At 47.1% G+C, this 24,282-nt stretch overlaps 1 protein-coding gene across 4 annotated transcripts in view; it reads left to right on the top strand.

The window, feature by feature from the left end:
* UROS (uroporphyrinogen III synthase) overlaps positions 1-6,466 on the top strand; it is a 598,542-nt gene extending 592,076 nt beyond the window's left edge. For all 4 annotated transcript variants that reach the window (XM_078643517.1, XM_078643516.1, XM_078643519.1 and 1 more), the window contains one exon: positions 6,213-6,466. In XM_078643517.1, coding sequence (XP_078499643.1) covers positions 6,213-6,338 — 126 coding nt within the window. In that variant the 3' untranslated portion in view covers positions 6,339-6,466. The remainder of the gene's footprint in view (positions 1-6,212) is intronic.
* Positions 6,467-24,282: the final 17,816 nt, after the last annotated feature.

Genomic DNA, 24,282 nt, shown 5'->3' on the forward strand with positions numbered 1-24,282 from the left:
CGGTTGGCAGTGGGTCGCCCCAACGTTGTAGAGCCCTGAGAAGGCTCCAGAGGGGCATAGTTGTACCTGAGAGCCCCGAGAGGCTCCCTGCCAGCATTCGTTTTAGAGCCCTGAGAAGGCTCCAGAGGGGCATAGTTGTACCTGAGAGCCCCGAGAGGCTCCCTGCCAGCATTTGTAGTAGAGCCCTGAGAAGGCTCAGGGGGCACATCATTAGTCAGAGCGCACAAGGCTCCCCCCCACCCAGGTGGCATATTTGTTGTCGAGCCACGAGTGGCTCAGGGGGCATCTCTTTTGATCACAAGTCTCCAGAGGGGGGACTCCAACGTTTGGGCATGTGTTGTGTCAGAGCCTGTGTGGCTCAAACGTGTGCAGAGTGTCAGAGACTGTGGGGCTCCACAGATGGCGCAGGTTTGTTTTAGGGCCAGTGAGGCCCTGTCGCAGTTTTGATTCCCAGCTGCCCAGCAATTAGTGGGCAGCTGCACCGTTTAGGAGCTTGGGATTGTCTTCAGCTGCCCAGCAATTTCTGGGCAGCTGCCACGTTTAGGCCCCTGACTTTTGGACACAGGGCGTCCTAGCCCCAACAAGGCCAGTTGGCCTAGGGACTGCCACAAGTGGTGGCTTATGTAAGTTTTTGCGCAATTGTGTAGTTTTATTGCACCTCTGAATGTTTTTAGGCATCATGTGTTTTTGCGCTATTGAGTTGTGTTCTGGCACCTCTGAATGTTTTTATGCATCATGTGTCTTCCTTGTTCTTACACCTCTGAATGTTTTTATGCATCATGTGTTTTCTTTCCTTACACCTCTGAATGTGTTTTTATGCATCATGTGTTTTCCTTTTCCCTACACCTCTGAATGTTGTGATGCATCATGTGTAATGTGTTCTTGCTGATACCCCTAAATGTATTTTATTCTTAGGTGGTTGTTCTTTCCAGTACAGGTGGTCCTAGTGAGGTCCTGGTTCCTTGCGTGACATTCTCCTAAGGTGGTTAGGGTTGCGTAGGTGGTACTTACCTGTTACCAGTAGTTACTGGTTGTGTTCTATACTTGCTAATTTGTGCTACAGTGATTTTATATCCTATTTTCTATGATCTACAAAGTGCTATTTCTGCTAAGTGTTGATTCCTGACAGTGGTCCTGGTGGCCCTGTCTTGTAGTTAATCCCTTGTGAATATTGCCCGTGCCAGTTGGCACAATGTACATGTGTGATTTCTATCTGATGTGTTTTGACAATACAAAAGTTATTTTTTATATAACCTTGTGTGGAGTTCCTTTTGTGGTGTGCCTAGGATGTTGTTGCTGTTGTGTGCTTGCGCAAATGCTTTACACATTGCCTCCGAGTTTAGCCTTACTGCTCGTGCCAAGCTACCAAGGGGGTGAGCAGGGGTTATCGTGGCGTGTGACTCCCTTGCCCTGACTAGAATGGTGGTTTCTGCCTGGCTTTGGCGTCAGCCTTAGCCTACCAGAAATAGCCAGTTCTAACAATCATCATCTGGGATAGAATCAAAGGTGATCCGGTTGAGGAGTGACAAGATGCTCTGCCATTTGGGTGGGCTGATGGGATTCATTTTCTTTTTGTTTTACACACATTCTTTGGTAGACACAGACTCCCTCTCTGTATTTGCCCACATTAAGCTGTAAGAGACCATTGACAGCCTTGTTTTGTATAGCCAGATTGTGTATAGGGGGTTTAGTCTGTCTACTTGGTCTTTAAATATTTGCTCCCCTTAGACCCCCCCCCAACCTTGTTTATTGTGTGGTGAAGACTGTGGCCAATAAACTTGGCCACAGGAGGTGAAAACTAATGTACTCACTGAAGTGCTCCAACCCGAACAGACCACCTATCGCTTTTTAATAAGGCCGTTATGGACACCCTTCTGGGGACATGGGCACAAACATGCTATGGGTTGCTGTGAAATAGGTAGACAGTGAGGTGCTATCGTCCTGCCCTGGGTGATCCGGCTTTCTTAACACAGCACCCTACCCCAGAAAGTCAGTGGTGCAAGCGTCCACCAGCAGAGTCAACCTCAATGCCTTCCACCCCACCCAACCGGATAGAGAATCAAAGTGCCTTGAAACATTTGGGACAGTATATTCTCTTCCAGGCTTGTATTGTGGTCCGAAAAAAACAAAAAGAGTCCACTCTAAGTTACAAAATGAAGTGCTAACCTTCCAAAAAGTGACTAAACCCAAGCAAACCGTTTGGTTACTAGCATGGGAAAGCAATGGAGTTTCTTAAAATTGATATCCTTCGGGATCTTGTTCGCGCTATATAAAACTTTATAAATAAATAAATAATCCTCACCCACCAAAAGGTCTCTTGGTGGCATGCTTCATCATCAGGTTCTTCCCGCTTTGCTGTGGGACGGGGCGTGCTACGACCATCGGATAAGCGGGAGCACTTTGAAGTGAAGTGATGTGTATTGGTGTGAGAGTGGAAGGGTCAGGAATGAGTGAATTAAGAAATACCTGGCATTGTGGAAAAACTAAACTTTAATGCTCAATATTGCTGATATTGTTAAAAAAAAGAGAGACAATGCCTGTCCGTGGCACCGTCAAACAGAACACCTAACATGCTAACAGCACTAGGCACCAGTCAGAGTGGTAACAGGGATCATTGTATTTGGTCCTGAAGAAGAGGCTTAAGGGTAGGCTTCGAAACATGTCGACCAGCGAGGGAGCTGCTCATTAAAGCTGTTCCCTCCTATTTCCCCATTTTTTAACAATACCAGCTGTAGGAAGCATTAAAGTTTAGTTTTTCCACAAAGCCAGGTATTTTTTAATTAATTCACTCATTCCTGACCCTTCCACTCTCACATCAATACACATATCTTCACTTCGCTTTAAAAGTGCTCCCACGTATCCATCAGTTGTAGCACGCCCCATCCCGCAGCGGGGCGGAAAGAACCCAATGATGAAGCATGCCACCAAGGGACCTTTTGGTGGGCAAGGGTTATATTAAGAAACTCCATTGCTTTCCCATGCATTGCTTGGGTTTAGTCACTTTTTGGAAGGTTAGCCCCTCATTTTGTAGCTCAGAGTGGACTCTTTTTATTTTTACATAGCTTACAGAGGAGATTGAGTCCATGACTGATATATCTCTTCACTCCCTTTTTTGTTTCTTGATGGGATTGTATTGTGGTCCATCAACGGCAACTACCTATTTGGCCAATACACTCACGCCCTTTGGGACTGTGTTACTCAGGTACTACCTGCAATACCAGAGGACATGCGCCCATTCTTTGTGGGCTAGATACCATGGAGTGTTATGCTTGGATGATAGTTACCAGTGTGAAACTTTGAAGACACGCCTGGATGAGCTCTATGGGCTTCTCCCATGATATCCAATCCTCCTAATGGACATGCCCTTCAATGGCTCTCACCTATTTGGCAAAAGAGCGGCCTCAGCCCTTGAGTGCTTCAAAGACAGTAGGGCCACAACGTGGCCTGTTTTCACCAGCACATCAGTTTTGCCAGTAATTTGAATCCCTTCCGTGGCTATGGTCTGTGCATTAAGTACAGCCAAAACATGCCCATTTAGGCAGCCTGGCAGACATATAGCCTTGTCAAGGCCAAGGCCACAGCATGCAAAAACAGGAAAGGCAGTGTGCAGCCCTGTTTCCAGCTGCTGCTGGCACAAAAACTCTTCAGCAGCACCTTTCAAACACACAGCTACAATTTTGGAGACAGGATCCACCATTTTCTCTTAAGGCTGCCAAGCGATCACTTTGGACAAATAGGTCCTTCAAATTGTCCAGCTGTTATGCCTTTCTGTTTCCTTCCACTCCACTACACCTTACACCATCTTCAGGATATCTGACAGAGAACCATCTGGCCATTTTACAGCAAGCAGTACAGGCCCTTCTGGCCAAAGAAGCCATTGAGATGGTGCCGCATCAGAAATGGGAACTGGCTCTTACTCCCGCTACTTTCTGGTGCCTAAGAAAGACGGAGGTCTTTGTCCTGTTGTATTCCATCACACTCCCAACACGTTTCTGAGAAAGGAAAAATTCAAGAAGCTCATCTTTGCCTAGGTCTTCTCTGCCAAAGACTCTGGAGACTGGATGGTAGTGTTGCACCTGCAGGATACTTATTTCCAAATCCCTGCCCTGCAAGCTCACAGGGGTTATCTACATTTTATGGTGGGTCAGTTTGCTTTGCTCTCCAGTGCTCCTCAGTCAGGTGTTTCTGAAAGTAAAGGAGGTAGTTGCAGAGCATCTTTGAAGGTCAATAATACTAGTTATCCCGCAGCTCGACGACTGGCTGTTAAAGATGGACTCCCTTCAGGCAGCCATTACACACCTCTAACTATGGCAAAGCTCTTAACATCTTTGGGATTCACTATCAATGTGCTGAAGTCACACCTGACAGATACTCACTTTCACTGTAGTTATTCTAGACACAGTGCAGTTTTGTGTTTTCCCCCGCAGCTTAGAGTCAAGGACATTATTGCTATGATCCCAAGATTTCAGCTTTGGTCCTGGATCTTGTAAACCAGGCAAAGTTGATAGGTCATGCTGTCCTGCCCTAGACACGGTTTCCAGCGTCCTCTCCATAATGATAAGTATGCTATGCTGCATGCAGTCCTATGTGGCTGGGGCAGCAGTAGACCACACCAGGCCTGCAAATGGCATTGTATGTGGCTCTATCTCACCATCCTGCTCTAAAGCTGCACTGGGTCTCCCCTAAGCAACAGGAACGCAAGCAGCAATAGTAGCAGGTGGGGTGGCTGTGGGCTCTTGTGCGACATTGCACTAGGGACAAGTGAGAGATTCTGGGAAAGTAGGTAGGATTTTTTTTATGATATCGTGGTATTTCTGCTTCCTGGCTGCCCCGGCTAGGTTGAAGGGCAAACATGCTGGGAAATGACTGAGTGTGCCTGAGCCCCACATGGCTATTACTACATACAAATCATAACTGCTGGGACAACACTTTGGGAAAGAAGGTGGAGCAAAGAGCCACAGTGATGTTTGTCGGGCCTGGGAAAGCAGGTTGTATATGACACATCCCAACTTTAATCATTGCATCCCTTCTCACCAAACTGGGCCAGAAAAACCCACTGACGTGGAACACCTCCACAAAAAGCCGGGACCCAAAAACAATAAGAACATCCCCGAGGCCGTCACAGGCTGCCCTGCAAGCCGCAGACTTACCAGTGATCACGTATGCCCAGTATACACGAAATGATCACGAAAACACATAACAAAGACCACTAAATCAGGTCTTAACCAAATAATAAAATTAAGGAATGGAAAACATATCACATACCTGTAGCCAAGATGGCAATCTACTGGTTGCTGAAAAATGAAACAGAAAGTCTCTGACCCGATGTAAATGTAAATGTATGTATACTTGTAAAGCGCACTATCACCTTTCAGGCATCCTGGCGCTGTATACCGCTGTGGAACCCTTCCTGGCTTTCCCTGTGAGATGCCCCCTACTGGGCACCCGCAAGGTGAAGCCAGGCATCCTAGCGCTTTAGAGGCCATTGTGGAGATTAAGCAAGCTATTGCCCAGAGTTGCAGAGTGGGACCCATGATTAGAGTAGGCACCGAGGTGAGAATTATCGAGTCCATGGACATTGAGCCCAAGACCCTGCTGCGTCGGGAATTGAACCCTGGTCCCGGGCCAGACCTCTGCCTCAGGGTCTGCCGCTCTAATCGGTGAGCCACACTTCTCCACTTCTCCAGATGTGACGTATTTGTACTCCATTTGATGAGTGCCATATTAGATTGGGAAGTAAAAGTCAAGTTTGGTGATCTTTATATGCGTGGTAAAGAGGTGAACTCATACGTAAGGACTGTAAGAAGAAGACGGACAACCAGGTAATATCCTTATCATGTGCCTTTAGGATTACATCATCCTTATCTACCCATCTTTTCACTCCTTGCAGCCTGTGCCCCAAATTGTCTATGTTAGACTATGGCCAGAAGCGGGTCATAGTTGTACGAGAAGGCACGGGCAAGCCTGCCTGTTCTAACTGGTGAATTAAAGGATCCACCTGGGAGTCCAGTGGGTGCTGTTGGGCAAAGCACAGTCCATACAAACTAGGCAGTATATGCAGCCTGCTGTCAGCACCGTGGCTAATGTGCACGTTCAGTATGAAATGTTTTCGATTCCCATTAACTGTTCGTAAAAGGTGTAGGTAGAAGTTAAGAAGGCACTAAAGCCCGAGTTAGAAGTAATAATTTGTACTTTTGTTTTTCCCGTTCCAGTTTGCAGCAATAGGCCCAACCACAACCGAGGCACTGACAACAGAAGGGATCCGTGTTAGCTGCACGGCAAAGAACCCTACGCCGCAGGACCTGGCCCTGGGGCTGAAGGCTGCCTTGGAGCTGTGAAGAATGTGCTGGACTTGTCTGAAAACACTTGAAGCCGCAGCAGTTGCGAGGTTCATTGGTACGCGAGAGTGGTTTCGATTCGGATATATGCTGTTAAAATAAAAAAAATAAAACATTTGTAAATAGCAGCCTTCTGAATGATTTTTATTTCTGTAATTAAAATAAAAGTCTCCTGTGCCTACCTGAATGCGCTGCTTTGGGCATCTTTGCAGCTTTAGCGCCTCGAACCGCTTCCCTCTGCCAGCAGCCCTTGCTCCTCCCTTGCCTCTCCATCATTTTAGCTCAGTCTTTGCTACTTCCCAGACGTGGTATCCCACAATTTAAAGTCCGCTAGGTACTGTTGGTTCGCCGGCTCTTCGAGGCCCTGGACCTGCATTTGACATCCGGACCCTGGTAGAAATTCTATTTGACCAGTTACAAATGGTTTCAAATGTATCCATCCACGTGCATTTTCCGACAATATGCATTCTATATATATAGTAAGTAGAAAACAAAGTATTATACTTGCTAACTAAAATAGTGACCAACGATTAAACAACAATGAACTTTTCCAATATGTGGCGCCAATCTTGAAGAGTATTCCCAAAGTCATTATAGATAATTTCCAAAACCCACTTGCCAACTACTGTATCCAGTGAAAAAAACAGTTGTAAGTAGTCAGCTGGAGATTCCACACAGGGAGTGGTTTGTTTTTACTCTCTGTGACAGTTAAGGCAAGCCACACATGCTTATTGCTCAGGTATAAATTGGCAGGGCCTGGCTTCCTCCGTGAATGCTTCCGGTTCAGCCTCCCTTCCAGTCATGACCCGCGTTAGGGGCCGCGTGCAGGTGTGCTGCGTCCGCGCTAACATCGCACCGCAGTGACGGCTTGCTTTAGAGGAGGACGGCAGCATCTCGCGGGCTGATGACATGTGCAAACACCGGAGATGAAGCAGCAGGAGGCCGGGCGTTGGGTCGGTCAGCGGCTGTAAACACGCGCACACACACCTGCGCAGCCTGCCCCTGGTAAACACTCCATGCCATCTTCTCTGTAGTACAGGTGTCCGCGCCTCTCCTTTGATTTCCAGCACGTGCGTTTCTCTTCTTTTGTTTAGTGCACCAGTTTTAGCTGTGGAGCGTCGTGGACTAGTACCATATGCATCTTTTAGCTTGGTATTGTTGTTGAGCTCCAACGTTGCTTAGGGCCTGATGTACACAGCATTTTTGAGGTCACAAACACGCCGTTTCCAACCGCAAAAATGCTTTTTGTGTCATGTATAAACACCAAACTGTGAGTCTACAGAATTGCAGTTTGGATTGGTGAACCAGTATAGGGAAGGGCGTGTTTAGGGCGTCCTTCCCTAATAATGATAGGCAGTAGTAGTATCTATTCATGCTTCGCCACCCAATTACGGTCGAACATCCTTCTTTTTTTTTTTTACCGAATACTACAAGTCTATGGTAGGTCTATTCTCAAAGGTGAAGCCCCTTTGAGAATGTTTTGAGAATGTTAAAAACAACACTGCCTTCTCTTATAAAAATTCATTTTAAACTTTATTTTTTTTTCTTTAGAAGCTCTTTCATCTTCATTATTTAAAAGCAACTGCAGAGCTGGTGGTGTGCTGACCCCAGTAGGGCACATCCTTGTGATAAATATCATTCCTTTAAAGGGTCGCAAACTATGAGCTACCTAATTAACATGAGGTAGGCCTATTTGCGACCCACGAGAAATCGCTAGTTTTAATTAAAAAACGTTCATACATTAAGCGGTGTGATTTCCAAATTGTGATTCGGTTAAAATCGCAATTCCCAATGTTAGTACATCTGACCCCTAGTTCTGTGTCTAAATTCTTAGAAGCACTATGAAAATGTTGTTTTTTCCATCAATGAACCACGCTAATCCCAAATTGTTATATGTGTAACATAAAAAGGAAGGCTGTTTGGGGACTTTTCATTGACCCAATAAAAATTGCCCGAGGGCTTCGGAAATCACGGAGTTTTGAAGTGAAACATTGATATTAATATAAGATTCTATTTATACAAAGTTCGGATATGGTTTTATCAAAAACAACTACAATGTATGCTAGCTTAGGAAGTTAATGCGAATTAGCAAATACAAACTGGAGGTCACAGGTCTGAATGTCTGGAAGATCTGCTTTTCATCCGTCCTATGCTAAAAAGAGTACTATTGAGTTGGTATACTAGTAACCCCTGTAATGTTCTGTTCTATGAGGCTGTGAGAAGGTGGCTGCAAGTGCTTCGTATTCGAAGGTTAATATAAGCAGAAACTGAGCTCTTAGATAAAATACAAAGAAATGTATTCTGGGAGGCAGGTAGCTCTCCTAACTGGATTTATGGTCAGAAGCATACATCTAACTGTCCCGACTGTATGCTGATAACCCAAATACATTGTGTGAAAGTGCTGTCAAGTTGTCACAAAGACTGGTTGGGCGTTAAACAAAACACCTTACCTTTAAAAATGTATCCGAGCTAGGAGCCTTGAAACAGATGTCCTCTTCTCCTTTTTGTGGTATTTTCTCTCAGACTGGAGCTGTCAGTGAAGGCAGAGGCAGCAGCACCCCCTGCTGCTCGCTACAAATGGTGTGTGTTGGGAAAGAGTGAGTATATTGGGCCCATATACTTGTTCATTTCTAAGATTGATGAAGAGGAGTGTGGCAAGCCCTGGGCACGTGTAGATAGAAAATGCCTGCGCCTTTCTGGGGCTGCTGAAGTGCACAGGGACGTGTCCAGTGAAGGGGCAGGGTAGAAGGTGGTTGACTGTCTCTGGTACTGCCAAAATAAGGACAATCCCATTTTAGTGAGATTTCTGCCCCGCCTCTATTGTTCTTAGGATCACAGTTCCCATACTTTTTGTATGCATAAAATTGCATCTCTGTTCCTGTTTACACTTTACATGTTGTTGGAGAGTACATGGGTAGACTCCAACAGCATTCTAATTACTGGTAGTGTGCAGGTGTGGGGCAAGGCGGCGCTTTCATTCTCTTCTTTGTCCAAATGAATGGCATCCCTGCGGGGCTTCACTTCAGGACAGTAGGCTGGTTAGCGCTGAGGGAGCCTTGGGCACTAGATGACCCAGGAGCTGGATTTGCAACACAGAGGGGAGTGGCACGTGGAGGTCCCAGTCCTCATCAGGGAGGCAGACTGCAGGCAGCAATAGAGCTTCCTCTTCTTCGATTTGAAGTTGAGTAGGGGCGGGCGGTTGCACAAACACAAAGAATGTCGAAAGCCTTGGAACCCAAATAAAAGGGCTAAGGACCTACGGTAGGGGTGACCTTTGTGATGTCAGACTCATTGTGTGCCCCACAGAGTGGTCAAGAGTACTGAAGGCAGATCAGCAGGCCTTCATAGGTAGCACTTTCACACACCAATGGCATACGAACAGGGGAGATGCACAGTAGGTATTTTGGTCCCCCAGGTACCTCCCACCCTTTTCCTTGTGTCTCTCTCACTCTAATATGTAAGTGGGGTAAGTCTCCCACGCCCCCACGTTTTCTATGCCCATTGTTCTTTCTGTGCATATGCTTAAAAGTTGCTGTGACCTGGTTTGGGACAAACATTGCTAAAGTGTAACTCATGGGTACAGCAAAGATAACTATGAGAACGCAATCAACACTCGTGAGTCGTTTTCATTGCAGATACAAGTCACGTTAAAGGAATGATGCTTGGGCGTCTGGCTGCTCTTAGCAGAAGCTTAAGAAACTTGCACATTGTTCAAGGAATGTCTGTTGTAGGTGATACTTACTTCAAGCACGTAGTATGTAGTCACATGTTTGCAAACCACCAACACATATAAATAGCATGCAAACCAATAGTTCCAGGTAGTTGGGCTGTTGTCATTGTGAAGATATTATTCTGTGTTCGCATTGTAACCGAGAATATCTGAGTACCCACGGTCATATTATCCCTTTCAGATCAAAAAGGGAGACTAGCAGCCACGGAACAATAATGCATTAGATGCTGAATCAAGAATATCTATCCAACCTCATCAACTAACATTATCTACCTCAGGAAGGGGATGTCTCAACCACCTGGTGATGATCAGGTAAACCCTGGTCTATGGGTGAACACAAAATACTAATGGTTCCAGTATCACCAGATACTACAGCAACAACCTCACCCCAGCTCCCATAACTCTGATTCCTGTCGTGTTGAAACACCTGTAGATGTGTGATTTCCTCCAAGTAGCACAAGCAATAAAAGGAAGACAAATAGATACATGTGCTGTACACTGTCCTGGATGTTTCTGGCATGTAGATTATATGTATAAAGAAGGGCACCTTGTAAGCTGCTCTGTGGCAAAGCTCTCCCCCGACCAACATCTATCTTTGGAATACTCCTTCTTTTAAGGATTATCTGAACATTATGTTACCATGTTTTTTGTAAAGGTGATGTTAGAAAAGGGGATCTCTAGTTGGCAGAGGTCGGTACCTTTGTCTAAGTAGGGACCCTTCTTCCTGGTCAGGGTAAGGGGATACACTGCTAAAATATCCCCCTGCTCACCCCTTAGTAGCTTGGCACGAGCAGACAGGCTTATCTCACAGGCAGTGTGTAAAGCATTTGTGAACACATACAGTAATATAGTGAAAACACTACAAATGGACACCACACCAGTGTAGAAAAATAAATAATCTTTATCTAAACCAAAACAAGACCAAACAACAACAATCTACATTACAGTAATAAATATATGACTTTCAAATGGTAGAAATAGTTCAGTTCAAAGCAACTTGCTGATGCGACACTTTTCACACAATGTACCTTGAATGCATCGCGCATACAAACAAAAAGGGTCGCAGGGTAGGTGGTACATTGGTTCCTTACACTCAGGGAAGGTGATGCATCAGTTCCTTGCTCCAGGGGAGGTGATGCGTCGGTTCCTTACCAGAGAGGAGGTGATATGTCAGTTTCTTACTGCGTGGTGGAGGTGATGGCTTGGTTTCTTACTGCATCCCCCAACAATGCAACAAACCTGGCACCTCAGTGCAACAACCCGGGACGATGCGTGGGTTCTTGCAGCTGCACAGCAGGGCATGCGTCGGAATCGGTGCAGTGATCTCGGACTTCGGAGACCGGTGCACTTGATGTAGCATATGGTGATTTCTGGAGCCACGGGCAGGCTCTGCATCGGTGTCTTCGACGATGCGTCAGGCGCAGTTACGGATCCGACTTGCTTCTCATCATTGCGTTTCTTTTCCAGCTCCCTCAGCCAGAACAACCTCCAGAGGCCCAGAACAGCTACATGCACCTCTTGGCAGGTCAGAACTCCCAGCAAGGAAGTTCAGGGGTGCTGGGGGTGAAGTCTTTGCGTCCCTGAGACTTCAGTACAGGAGGCAAGCTGTTTTTCAAGCTCTTGGGGATCTTCTGCAAGCAGGGGACACAGCAAACAGCAACGTCCTTTTTCCCTTTCCTTGGCAGAAAGTAGCCCTTGCAGGCCAACCCCAGATAGAAAACAGCACAGGGGCAGTATTCCTCCTCAGTTTCTCCAGCTCTTCTTCTTGGCAAAGGTTCCTCTTGAGTCCCAGAATGATCTAAGTGTCTGGGGTCCAGGCCCCTCTTATTATAACACAAAATCATTTGTCCTCTGTGGCAGAGAAGCTCTTTGCCGAGCCAAAACCAGTTATGTCCTCTCTGGTGCAGTTTCCTGGCAGGAGGTGGAGACAGCAAAGTCCTTGGCAGACTAGGCCCATTTAGGTGGGAAAGAAATCTCCTCCCCCTACTCTGAATGCAGGCCAGGTCTATTCAGCCCAGCCCAGACTCACTCTGGAAAGGCAGGACACACCCCAACCCCCCCAAGTGGCTGTCTGAACAGATTTCACATCCCCAGCCCCTGTCACTCCAAAGGCAGACAGTCAATACACAACATAGCAAAGTCACAAAGGATGGTTAGGCAAGAAAATACCTATTTTCTAAAAGTGGTATTTTCAAACCCAGAATGTAAAAATCACCCTTACTAAAAGATGCATCTTAACCTTTTGAGTTCAGGCATATCAAACTTTATTTTCCAATCTTGTTCCCATGGGCAATAAGGTTTATAAGATGTTATGGGCAAACTCCCCATTCTATCCTATGGGACAGATAGCCTTACAATAGTGAAAAACAAAATTGGCAGAATTTCACTATCAGGACATGCGACATACATCAGGGCATGTCCTACCTTTCACATACACTGCACCCTTCCCACAGGGGTACATTGGGCCTACCTTAGGGGTGATCAACATTTCAGAAAAGAGAAGGTTAGGGCTTGGCAAGTGGGTGCACTTGACAGGTCAACACAGCAGTACTCGACTGCACACAGGCACCGCAATGGCAAGCCTGAGACCTTGTTACAAGGCTGTTTGTGTAAGTGGCACATTCGGTGCTGCAAGCCTACTAGCAGCGTTTGGCTACAGGCCCTGGGCACCACACAGTGTTCTGTACTAGGGACTGAACAGTAAGCCAAACAGACTGATCATGGAAACACCAAACCATAACAATAATTCACAAAGGGAGCACTTGCACTCTGGCACTGAACAGCAGTGCCAAAGTGCCCAAAAGCATCTAGACCAGCAAAACGAAGTCCAACACACAGCAAAAACACAGGAGGTAAAGGCAAACATACAGGGCAAACCCAGGCCAATGATGCCAGCTCTAACTGCTGGCTAGCACCCCATCTCTTTAAATTTCAATGTGTAGATGTATTCTTTATTTTGTATGGTGGCCCTCATGGGTAGTAACAGTCAGCTATGGAGCCTTGCTTTTCTATATGCAATGCCAGTTGCCACTTGTCTGTTTGTACCTGTGTATAGAAAAAAGGGAGCGACCCCACTTGCCAAGAGACAGGGTACTTCAAGTAATGATCAAAATGAACTCTCTTGGACCTAATCAAAGGTTATGTTCATCACTCTCATTCAAAGTTATTCAAACTTCCACAAAACAGTTATATTGATACCGCACACAAGACATAGGCTTGAACCCAAAAAAAGAATTGCATAGACATATATATCTAAACCCACAATCAATTTAAAAAACCATGTTTTTTATTATTGTGGACAATTTATCTTAGTATAAAATTCTCCTTGATCAAAATTAAAAACACTTGTATCAAATTTTACACAGTAGATACATATACAGACTAAAAAATTAAGCGAGACAACTGGCATGTGAAACATTAAAAACATCATCAAGTGGTTGTTCCAACCGGAATCATTCGAAAAAGGTCCATTGTTCAATAGTTAAATCACACCACACAAGTTCCCTGGATATAACCTCAACAAATATGGCATTGAAGCGTTTCGGTGGTAAAAATCTGATTATACAACCACCTTCACCAGGACACTATTATAAGTAGTCTCTCTTAGCACCTTTACGTGGTGTAGCTCTAACTGCTATATTGATAATGGTACAGCAGAATTAAATTTGGAAATTATGGTCGCTTTGTAGTATTGGTCAATTCCAAGACTGCGTTTTCATCTAGTCTTATTCACTCTTCAATATAAAAGTGGGGCATCAGTGGCAGAATAACCAAGTAACCCAAAACCATTGTCGAAATCCTTCAATAAGACCTCGAGCCGGACGCATTCGGAATGGACTACATGGAAGACTACTTGCTGACCAAGCGTCCGTCTACAAATTGAAAGAAAAGGCAATTTCTTCTGGTGACCACATAAAAGAGTTAACACTTCCCAGTGCACCATTTTAATACCTGAAGATTACCAAAAAGATTATCTCGGAGGTTAAATCCTTTTATTTTCGGCTCAAGGTCGAGTTGCCTGGCTTCGTAAAATAAAAAAAAAGAAAGTAACACAAGGCTGTGTTTATGTGTTCATGAGTGGTGCATGGGGAACTCTATGCACCCACCAATAGATTTTGGGTGCAAACCTGGATTTACTAAAGTCTGTAAACCTGGGTTTGCACTAAAGTGGTGCGCCTACCCCAAGGCTGGTGTAACAACAAGAAAGATCTTTATTTCTGTTAGTTACTTTTACTTTGCATGCCTGTTGCATTCTGCAGCACACATACAAAGAGAAATAAGTCTCTAAGAATAGGTATACCTTCCTGTTGAAAAACTATTCTGACACAATACAGGCGCCCTTGCATCGTGGCGCAAGGGTGCCTGCATTGTCACTAGACTGCCATAAGTGCACCAGCGCAGTGAGAGATCAGAAGTGTGCCGTATCTTAGTAGCAATGTGTCATTTCTGCTCATCATTTCCCGCAACCCAGTGCGGTAAGTTACTTTGCTACGTTATGTTGCATAAAAACTTAGTACATCTGCCTCCCCTGACAGGGTCCTGGGGTCTTGAGGCACATAGTTCTGAGATGTATTGGGACTTAAAGGACTAAAAGTCAGAAGGTAAAATCTTTGACCAGGACAAACCTGGTTGGTGCCTCCGACCTGCACTCCATTGCATTCCGCATCAAATTGGACCTAGGTCCCAGTCTACTCTGACCATTGACTATCACTGGCTCTTTATGCTTTCTGGTGCCATTCCTACTTAAAGATATCTCTGGTTCCCCTTATTGGATTTCTTCTGTTTTGTTGTCATTTTATTTCTTAAATTGTACTGTAGTTTCCTAATTTGGTTTGGGATTGGGGTAACATCATTTGTTACCGCGATTGTGAGGCTGACTAAGAAGAATAACAGAGATACGTCGTTCTCTCCCATGCATATCGGTAATATCACTGTTGGCCTTTTTTTTAACTATTCCCACCAAAGCCATGCCTGAATGGCACAGTTCCCCAGCATATGGAGGCCTGCCATGGTGGGTCCAGCCATCAGACCTGAGGACTCCTAATGTTCTTCTCAGGGGTGACACAGAAGAGGGTAGGTCGTAGCATGATTGAAGTTGTGTGAGCAGGCTTTCTGGATACACTGCTCGCTTTGCCCATACCATGCCCTTGAGCATTACAGACTGTTACTGATGGTGTCTGAAGTTCTTTCTCCATTTCTGGCTGAGTTGTTTGCAGGGAAAATGTAGCCCTGTGGGGGAGCAGGTGTCACAGTAAAGCCTCTCTTATTATCTGGCTTTACTTGCAAAATAGCACTTGTACTGCTTCTCTTTGTGCTCTCTCCACAGGTCAGGCTGGTTCTCAGTGGCTCATGGTATACAGATCTTCTGATGGATACTTCTCACTTTCTAACTTCAGATTCTTCACCTTTTGAATTTCCCCCAGGCAACAAACTGAAACCAGAATTGTTCACAGCGGTTGCTTCCACACGCCGACAGGTAGTGTCATCAGTCTCCATGGTGATCTCCAGAAGTGATAGTATGGAGTCACATATAAGCACCACCCCTGCATGCTGACACCAGTCCTGACACCAGTCCTTTTCTGTCTGCTTCCTTCAGGGCAAATCGAAACTCTGCTACACTCTGCTACACTCCCAACTTTTGTCAGTGTTTCACTGATTCCAAAATCAATTTTCTCTAACATTGTGCTAGAGATATTGTCTCTGCTGAAGGCTGCAGGCTTTAAACCCTGCTGTGACTGCAGGTAGCATATGTTGGCCATGGATCCACATAAGACAAGTCTGTGATGTCTAGGCAGGATTCAAGGTCCTGCAACTAGTGCTCCCTGGTACACCCAGGCCTTCAGAGAGTCGAAACTGCACTTCGCTGAACACAAGAAATGGGTAGGTCATGCTCTGTCACACTCCAAACAGAGCAAGTCGTTAGACCACTTCAGGTCCTGGTTCCCCTCCAAGTCACTCTCCTCTGATAAGTTGACGATGAAGTAGATTGACAAGTCTCACCATAAATACAAGAAGTCCAAGCAAGACTCTTCTCTAATATGTCATTCCCACTCCAGTAAGAAATCTCACAATCAGTATTTGAAGGACCTGACACAGCTCCCATCTTCCAAGTTAGAACCTATTCTGATCCTGGTCTCAGCACATCCTAAGATGTTCGGACCGTCATCGACTTGGCAGCAGATGGGGGCCTTCAGAGAGACTATGCTGTAACTTTTCCATATGATGCCGGCTCCCTGCGGAGTGCCCCATGCAAATAAGACACAGGGGTGCCTAGTTGGACTTCTAAATGTAAATGTAAATGTAAATGTAAATGTACAGGAATTTATATAGCGCAAATCACCAAGCGGTCTCTAAGCGCTTGCTTAGGGAACCCGTCCTGGTATTCCCCTGTGAGATAACCCCGGCAGGGTATCCGCAAGGTGAAAGCCAGGCATCCCACCGCGAGGGGCCGTTGTGGAGATTAAGCAAGCTATTGCCCAGAGTCGCAGAGTGTGAACCCGTGAATTGAGTAGGCACCGGAGCGAGAATTGTCGAGCCCATGGACATTTTAGGACTCATGATCCCGCCGAGCCGGGAATTGAACCCTGGTCCCAGGCTGACCTCTGCTTCCAGGTCTGCCTCCTCTAACCAGTGAGCCACACTTCTCCACATGGTCCTGGGTCCTGGGTCCTGAGGACATCTTATCCAGTTGGGCCACTGACCTGGCCCTGTCCATGTCTCCACTTGTACACCAGGAGCCTCGTCAGTTTTAACCACTTCGGTGGCACCCTCCGCTTCATATTTGACTCCAACGCATTTTTCGGATATGGAGCAGACATCAGTCCTTGTCAGGCCTATGTCTTGTCATAAGATTACCAATGTGCAGTCCAAACTTTTGAATTAACCTCAGCCGTTTTCTCAATGCCAGTACTACTGTAGTTTGGAAGTCTTGATCAGATTCTGAAGCCATTCAAGACCTTCATAATGGTCTGCACGCTAAGGATGATAACAAGGAGGCAGATCATTTACTCCATCTTCATTACAATGATGTTTGCTTATATGTAGATCTACAGAATGTCAGTGGCTGGATGGTTCTGAGTCAGAGTTGAACTCCCCATCTGGGCCCAACACGGAGGAAAGTACCTCATTTGTGATAGTTATCCACAGAGCAGCAGATGTGCTGGATCATCATCTATGCATAATAGAGACTAAGATGAATCTACTGACCAACATCTTATAGCATTGGCCTGCTACTTCAGAGCCATTGTTGCCCTTTTATGAGGTTATAAGGCGACCTTATCCAAGTCATGTTCGGCTCCTCCACAAAGTTGTCCTGTGGCTAGGCATCATAGGCCTGTCCTTGGGGACTCTGTTTTTCTGACCCAGCATCTGACTTCTGGAGCTTTGGTGCTCCAAACCTCCACCAGCAAAGTGAATCCCAATGCATTCTCTACTGTTCCCCGACCGGGAATTGAAGTGCATTGACGTGGTCAGTAAAAAAGTATTTTCCTCTTCCAGTTTGGTTTTGAGGACCCTAAACACCATCTGCATGCTGGGACGCTACACACATGCCCTATGGGATATGGATAGCAAGATCGTGTTCGCCAATCCTGACAAATTCTGGAATTTTTTTTGTTCAAACAAGTCAAGACGGACAAGGTGTGGCCAGATATACGTTGAGAGCTGTTCTGAACACGACCCACTGTGTTGGTAGCACCAAGGGCACCAGTGTAGTGGTCCGGCATCATCTTTGGATATGCTGTCCAGAATTTTCTTGAGACATACATCCCTTAACCTTATGCCAATTGACGGTTTGGGGCTTTTTTGTAAGAAAGCTAGAAAGCTGACACTGTGTTGACACCCTTCAAAGGCATCTGTGATACAGTCCATCCTTTGGGTTTGCTATCTCTGAACCATGGATTCCATCAGCACTACCGAAAGTTTTCCCCTTCCCATGGCAACGGGCAGAATTTATGTGTTTCCTGTCCAGCTGCCGTGCAGTTACTTCAGAAAAGTGGGTTGTTTAGCATCATTACACCCTTCAATTACACCTCCACATGTTCCTCTGTGTGTGTTCAGGCTTCAGCAGATCATGTGTCCTTTCATGCCCAGGAATTCTGCTGGCCAGAGGAGCCATAGAGAGGGTAGCAAAGGCGTAGAAGTGAAGGGGGTCTCCCAAAAAGGTGGAGCACTCAAGTTGACACTAGACCTCTGATTTCTGTAAACCTTCCTTTGGAAGGAATAGTTCAAGATGTTGACTTTGGCCCAGGTTCTTTATCCCCTAGATCTAGAGGGCTGGGTGTTGTCCTCGGACATGCAGGAATCGTGTATTCATGTACCTGTCCTACAGATGCTTCCTTCAGTTCATGGTGGGATGGGAACCTTTCCAATTTACCATCATGTCCTTCAGCCCTGCCTAAGCAACTCCACTGTTAATATAGGTGTTGGTGGTGGTTGTGGCTCATCTTTAGAGGTTGTGATACATGTATTCACAAACCTCAATGACTGGCTGGCGAAGGCGGACTCGGCACAATCAGTTTCTGGCCACCTACAGACAACTGACTCCCTTCTGTCATTCCTGGGGTTTTACATCAACGAACCAAAATGTCACGTGCAGTCTAGGGGCCATCCTAGACACAGTGGTATTTTTTTTAAACAAATTTGATTGTGTTTTAATACAGCTACATAGCCCAATGGGCCGAAAAGATAAACAAAGTTAATGTCAAAATAAACATAAACAAAAGCAATAACCTGCTCATTTAACCCTACCTCCCTCCCACATTGTAATAAGATGATATACAACACTGATACTAATTCAAGGATGAATTCCGTACCCGCCCATCCCCCTCTCCTCCTGTGAACATCTGAATCTCGTCATTTACCAATTGTCCTAAGGATCGGACGGGTTCCAGCACGATACCTCTGTAATCTGCCCATACCTGCCAATTGTTGGAGTGTTTCTGGAGCTATCCTCTTGCCTTATATACTGCTACCACTAGGCCCGTACAGTGATCCTTCCCCTTATTCCATACCACAAAGGGGGGGGGTGCCCTTCCTTGAACTAGCTATGTCTTGTTTAGCCAGGGTCAGTCTCAAAAACAGTAGTAATGACATATCTATTGCCCCCCGGACTATCCATGACATGGAGAAGAATGAGTTTCGGGTCCATTGGGAATGTCCAAGACAAGACCGCTCGGAGTCAAGACATCTCTCCTTGCCAGAACCAGTTCAGTGTATAGCATCCCCACACTGTATGTAGAAATGTTCCTTCGTCTATGTGACAGTGGAGGCAGGTTAGGGAGGCAATCACCACTATATGCCACAGACGTTGGCATGTATTGTACACTCTGTGAAGGTATTTAAGTTGAATCAAACTATGGCGGGCTGAAATAGTGACCTCCAGAGGTACCCCAGAGCCTCAGTCCAATTTTCTTTTTCCTGGGCCCTAAAACTTCCTCCCATGTTCCCCTGAGGGCGAGGAATTTGTCCAGACTGTTAGAGATATGGGTCTGATAAATTCTGACGATTTTGTGGTCCCCTAGGTCGCCCATAATGAGTTTACCCTCCAGTGGGTTAAAATCAGGGACATCAGGCAGGGCCGAAATATAGGGGTTAAGCACATGGCGGAGTTGGCGGTAGCGATGAAATGGACTACATTGGAGTTGGTTGGAAATCCATCTGCATGATTTGAAAGGACTTGAGAACTGTATCATTCATGAGATGAGATCTCATTTTCGAAAGCCTTCCAGCATAGGTACCTGCTGCATCAGGTGAACCTGCCAGAGCCGTGTCCACCTCAAACCATCCGAAGAAGGGACTGTTTCTACAAATTTAAGCCCACCTTGGTTGCTGGATGAAAACACTGGTAATACCCCCTATACACATATGAGACAAGCGGGATGTCCCCCATCACCCACCTCTCAGACGCAAAGGTGGAGTCCTCCTGGAAGTCGTACAACCAGTCATTATTAATCAGCAAGTGTGATGCTCGGTAATAAGAATCAATATCTGCTGCTGTGATACCGCCACAATAGGCCAACTGAAACCAATTACCAAGGGCACTACGCGGAGTACCACCCTCCCAAAGGAAGCCACTAAGAATAGTGTTTAGCATCCAAAACCAGAGTTGCTGGATGTCATATGGAAAATTCTGTAGCTGATATAGAAACCGATATGTAGTAATGTTGGTTCTGTCGAGTACAAAATTGCTTTTTTCTTTACTGAATAAAGAACATTTTGCTTAAATAATTAATTACTCAAACATTTGTGTCATAGTAATAAATGGAGAAGAAAGAAACAAACACACCAATCATGAACAATTCAAAGATTATATTAAAGGAAAAAATCACTATTTTCTTTCTACAATTTGTAGTGTATATAAATTACATTAATGGGCTGTCACAAGAATTGAACAAACAAAACGGCACAAGTGATAAGGTGACTAGGTGCATAAAAGTGTTGGTTGTAAAAAAGATATATATACAATGATGTATTGTTGGTTTAAAATGAACATTCAGATATCATCCATCCCTAGATACATAAATCTCTAGTACGCTTGGGATTTGAATTTTCGTTTGACGTGGAGCAGAGGGAATAGGGCCAGGATTATGACAAGCGCGTCGATGTTTCGACCCAAAAGTGTGCAATTTACTAGTAGTCGTGGAGGGTCTTCTTCAGGATGAAAGGAACACAAGGACAGCCCGAATACAGGTAATGTGTACCTCGGCTTTCTTCAAGATATGATCCACCAGAAGTTGGATTCAAGGAAGGATTGAATCATGCGTGGTCCTGGTGTTGATGAGTAAAGCCAAGATTGTGAGAATCACTTCAAGGGGCAGAACATTTGGAAAGCTCACCCGGCGCTGCTCGAAGGTACACATTACCTGTCCTTGTGTTCCTTTCATCCTGAAGAAGACCCTCCAGGATAAGTAGCAAATTGCACACTTTTGGGTCGAAACGTCGACACACTAGTCATAATCCTGAGCCTAATCTCTCTGCTCCACGTCAAACGAAAATTCAAACCCCAGGCAGACTAGATATATATGTATCTGGGGATGGATGATATCGCAGAGGCCGCCCCCCCAAAGAGGGCCTCAAGGGCTGACACCATAACTGACGCCGAGCCCCGGAAGAAACCGTTTTTTCACGCGCTAAGGTGCCCAAAATACAGGAAAGGCACCTGCGCCCCCGTGGCGGCTGCCAGGAAGGCGTCAACCCTCCCCGGCCAATGGGGGGACAAGTGGGGTACAAACCCCCCAATGGGGACGCCTGCCAGCTAGGCAGAGACATGCAGGGAGGGGGAAATAAGCGTCGCTCCCCCAGGTAGCTCCTAACTTCGTGGAGCGGGGGAGCTGCAGCGGGGCAAGGAGAAATTTGTTGGAAGTTTGTGGGTTCCATTGCAGCGACAGACGAGGCAAAGCTCTGCCCCAGCGAGTCACGGCACGGTTCGGCCGCCGCTGCTGCCCAACAAAGGAAGAGGAATCCTCAACTACCTCCCCAGCCTGCCGGTGGACATGCGTAGCAACCCCCTGGTCTCTAACAAGCCTCAAACATTCGCAGACGCCAGCACTTGCAGAGGGCAAGGGGCCCAAAGCCTTTTTCATCTCCCGCACTACACCCGTCGGCGGCGGGACTGAGAAGCGCTCCCCCATCCCATCCAGCGTCGACAAGCCACCATGAAGCGGGCTGCGGGCAGCCGGGGAGGTTTCAAACAAGCAAAATCACCGGCAGCGGTTTTACCTCGGGTCGACGGACTGCGGCCGAGCGGCCCATCGAGCGTGTGAGAGCCCTGGTTGAGCGGGCTTCCAGGCAGCTGGTGAGGTATCGGCACGGCGTTTCTGAATTTGGAGCCAGATCCAACGCGTCGAGGGCAATAAGACGCTTACCGGATCACAAAGCCAGGGTCCCAAGCACACAGCGGGCAAAAGGCTGAGGTTCCCTCGAGCTGCTTCAACGAGGGCAGTGGCAGGGAGGCCGCACAGATTAGGAGCAGTGAATCATAACCCCGCATCAGCAGATCCGACGCGAGGAGCGCGAGACAGGGAGGGGGGCCCACGTGGCAGCGAGGACCGGCTGTCTTAAAAGGACAGGCCCACACGTACACCACAGCGCTCCGGGCCCTCTGAGCAGCTGAGGGCGATCACAGAACCACGTCCACGTCCAAGGGCAAGGGGTCAGAGCATCTGCTCAAGAAGGACCTTATTGGTGCATGATACTCGGCGGCAGCACCCCGCCATAGCCATTTGGGCAGATGCTAACCCCTTTAGGAGATCATGGGCATCAAAAAGGGAATAAAAGATGGCGAGAAGAGGGGGCAACAGACAGCCAGAGGACCTAGGAGAGCTGTTGAGGAAGATCCGGGTAGCATCGGAAGTCCATGGGAGTGAGTGGCTGCGGCCACATCTGCTGCAGGATGATGGGGCGGGCCCAAGCCAGCAACCAGAGGACGCCGGCACACTAACAGCCAAGAGGAAGAGAAAGGCACCAGCCAGGTTGGCAGAGGCAGCGCAGCCAAGAAAGCCCCCCAGAGAAAGACCCGGCCGCCTGTGGCCAACCAGGCGGCAGCAGGACCAAGCAGCGGGATCTGGGACACAGCAACAAGTGGTGAGCATATTAGTTCAATAGTGCAAGAATGTGTTAGACAATGGCGCCATTGTTGCTTAAAGGTCTAGGCATGCATGGGTTAGGGGTGGCTGGAGCGCAGGAAGAGGGGGAGGTTTCAGGGTTCCCCTGGCACTTAGTGGACCCAGGCCACGTGCATCAGGACAGTTTGAGGGGCCAGGGCACCCAGGAGGTTCAGAGCGAGATAGGGTCCCCCACAACAGCATGGAGTAGCGCGATCGCAGCAAACCGACCCACCCAATCCTCCCCCTGCACCAGAACCATATGCAAGTTCCTCACCTGGGCCAGCGTCCATGACCACTAGGGCCACGGGCCTAGCGAGCCTCATACCTCTGGCAGTTAAGGAGAGGATATGGAGGAAGGAGTTCATTGATATATTTACTCTGTTAGAGATACAGTTAGATGGTCTGGATCTGACAGTGTGCGACAAGAAAGATGACGATAGAAGGGTGTGGCGTAGGGAGAGGAAGGAAAGGAATTTGACAATTGGTTAGATGCATTCAGAATAATGGCTTGTATTATTGTAGAGAAATTCCTGTGCTGCGCGGCCGACCTATGGCTCTACGAGGCCAACATACATAAAGCACAGAGGTAGTTCCAGGGCGACGCATGGCTAGAATATGATACAGGTTTCCGGCTAAAAATTCAAGCACATCCAGAGATGGAATGGAATGAGGAGGATGTCTCAGGGTTCATTCATAAGATGATGGTAGCCAGGGAGGCCAAGACATGGGCGGGGAAGAGCGAGCAGCCCTTTCGGGGTGCCTTCCAAAAAGGGAGAGGGAGGTCGTTCCAAAAGTCCAGACAATTCAGCACATGGAAAGCCCCACATAATAGCGGGTCAGCGGCTATATGCTGGAAATATGAGGCAAATGAATGTACCTATGGGGCCTCATGCAAATTCCAACATATTTGCTCCTCCTGTGGCGGGGGACACCCAGCAACAGGGTGCAGATGCATGAAGGGACACAAGGGGGACAAAAAAGAGAAGAAAAAGCTGTGAGGCGACCACAGAGGGAGAGGGGAGAGAGGGGGCCCACAGGAATACAGGGTTACAGGCAAGCCAGGTCCCCCGTCAACACTAATCAATTACTCAAGCTAGCCTGTTCATATCACAACCGGACAGACGCTGCTATCCTTGTGCACGGTTTTGAGAAGGGTTGGGGGGCGCTAGAGGGCGCACAACAGAATGGCCCCCTTGGGTGAGGCTCCTGTAGCCTGGAAAGATATCCAACATTTATCCTAGTAAACCGGCTCATGTACTGGCTGGAATTCCGCTGAGTACGAGATAAAGACATTCCCCAGCCTCGGTGAAACTCTGGAAAGAATCGGACGCTGAGAACTGCTGCGGCGAATGGCACTGAACTTTCCCCGGGCTCATCGACGGACGACTGGGGTGAGGTGCGGGCGGCGGCCGTACCTGGGAAAGACCGCGGCTGCACACGAGGAGTGCAGGCCGCTGACACTGGAGGAGGGCATGCGCCCGGGCAAAAATCCAACCGCCGCTCCGACAAAACCGCCCACAGAGCACCGCGGGAAACGGCTGAGAGCTTACAGTGAGCCAGCGCAGCGGGGATATTGAAGAAGGAATGCCCGCGGACATAGCGGGACCTT

The sequence above is a fragment of the Lissotriton helveticus genome, chromosome 5_1 (genome assembly GCF_964261635.1).
Source record: "Lissotriton helveticus chromosome 5_1, aLisHel1.1, whole genome shotgun sequence".
Taxonomy (NCBI): Eukaryota; Metazoa; Chordata; class Amphibia; order Caudata; family Salamandridae; genus Lissotriton; species Lissotriton helveticus.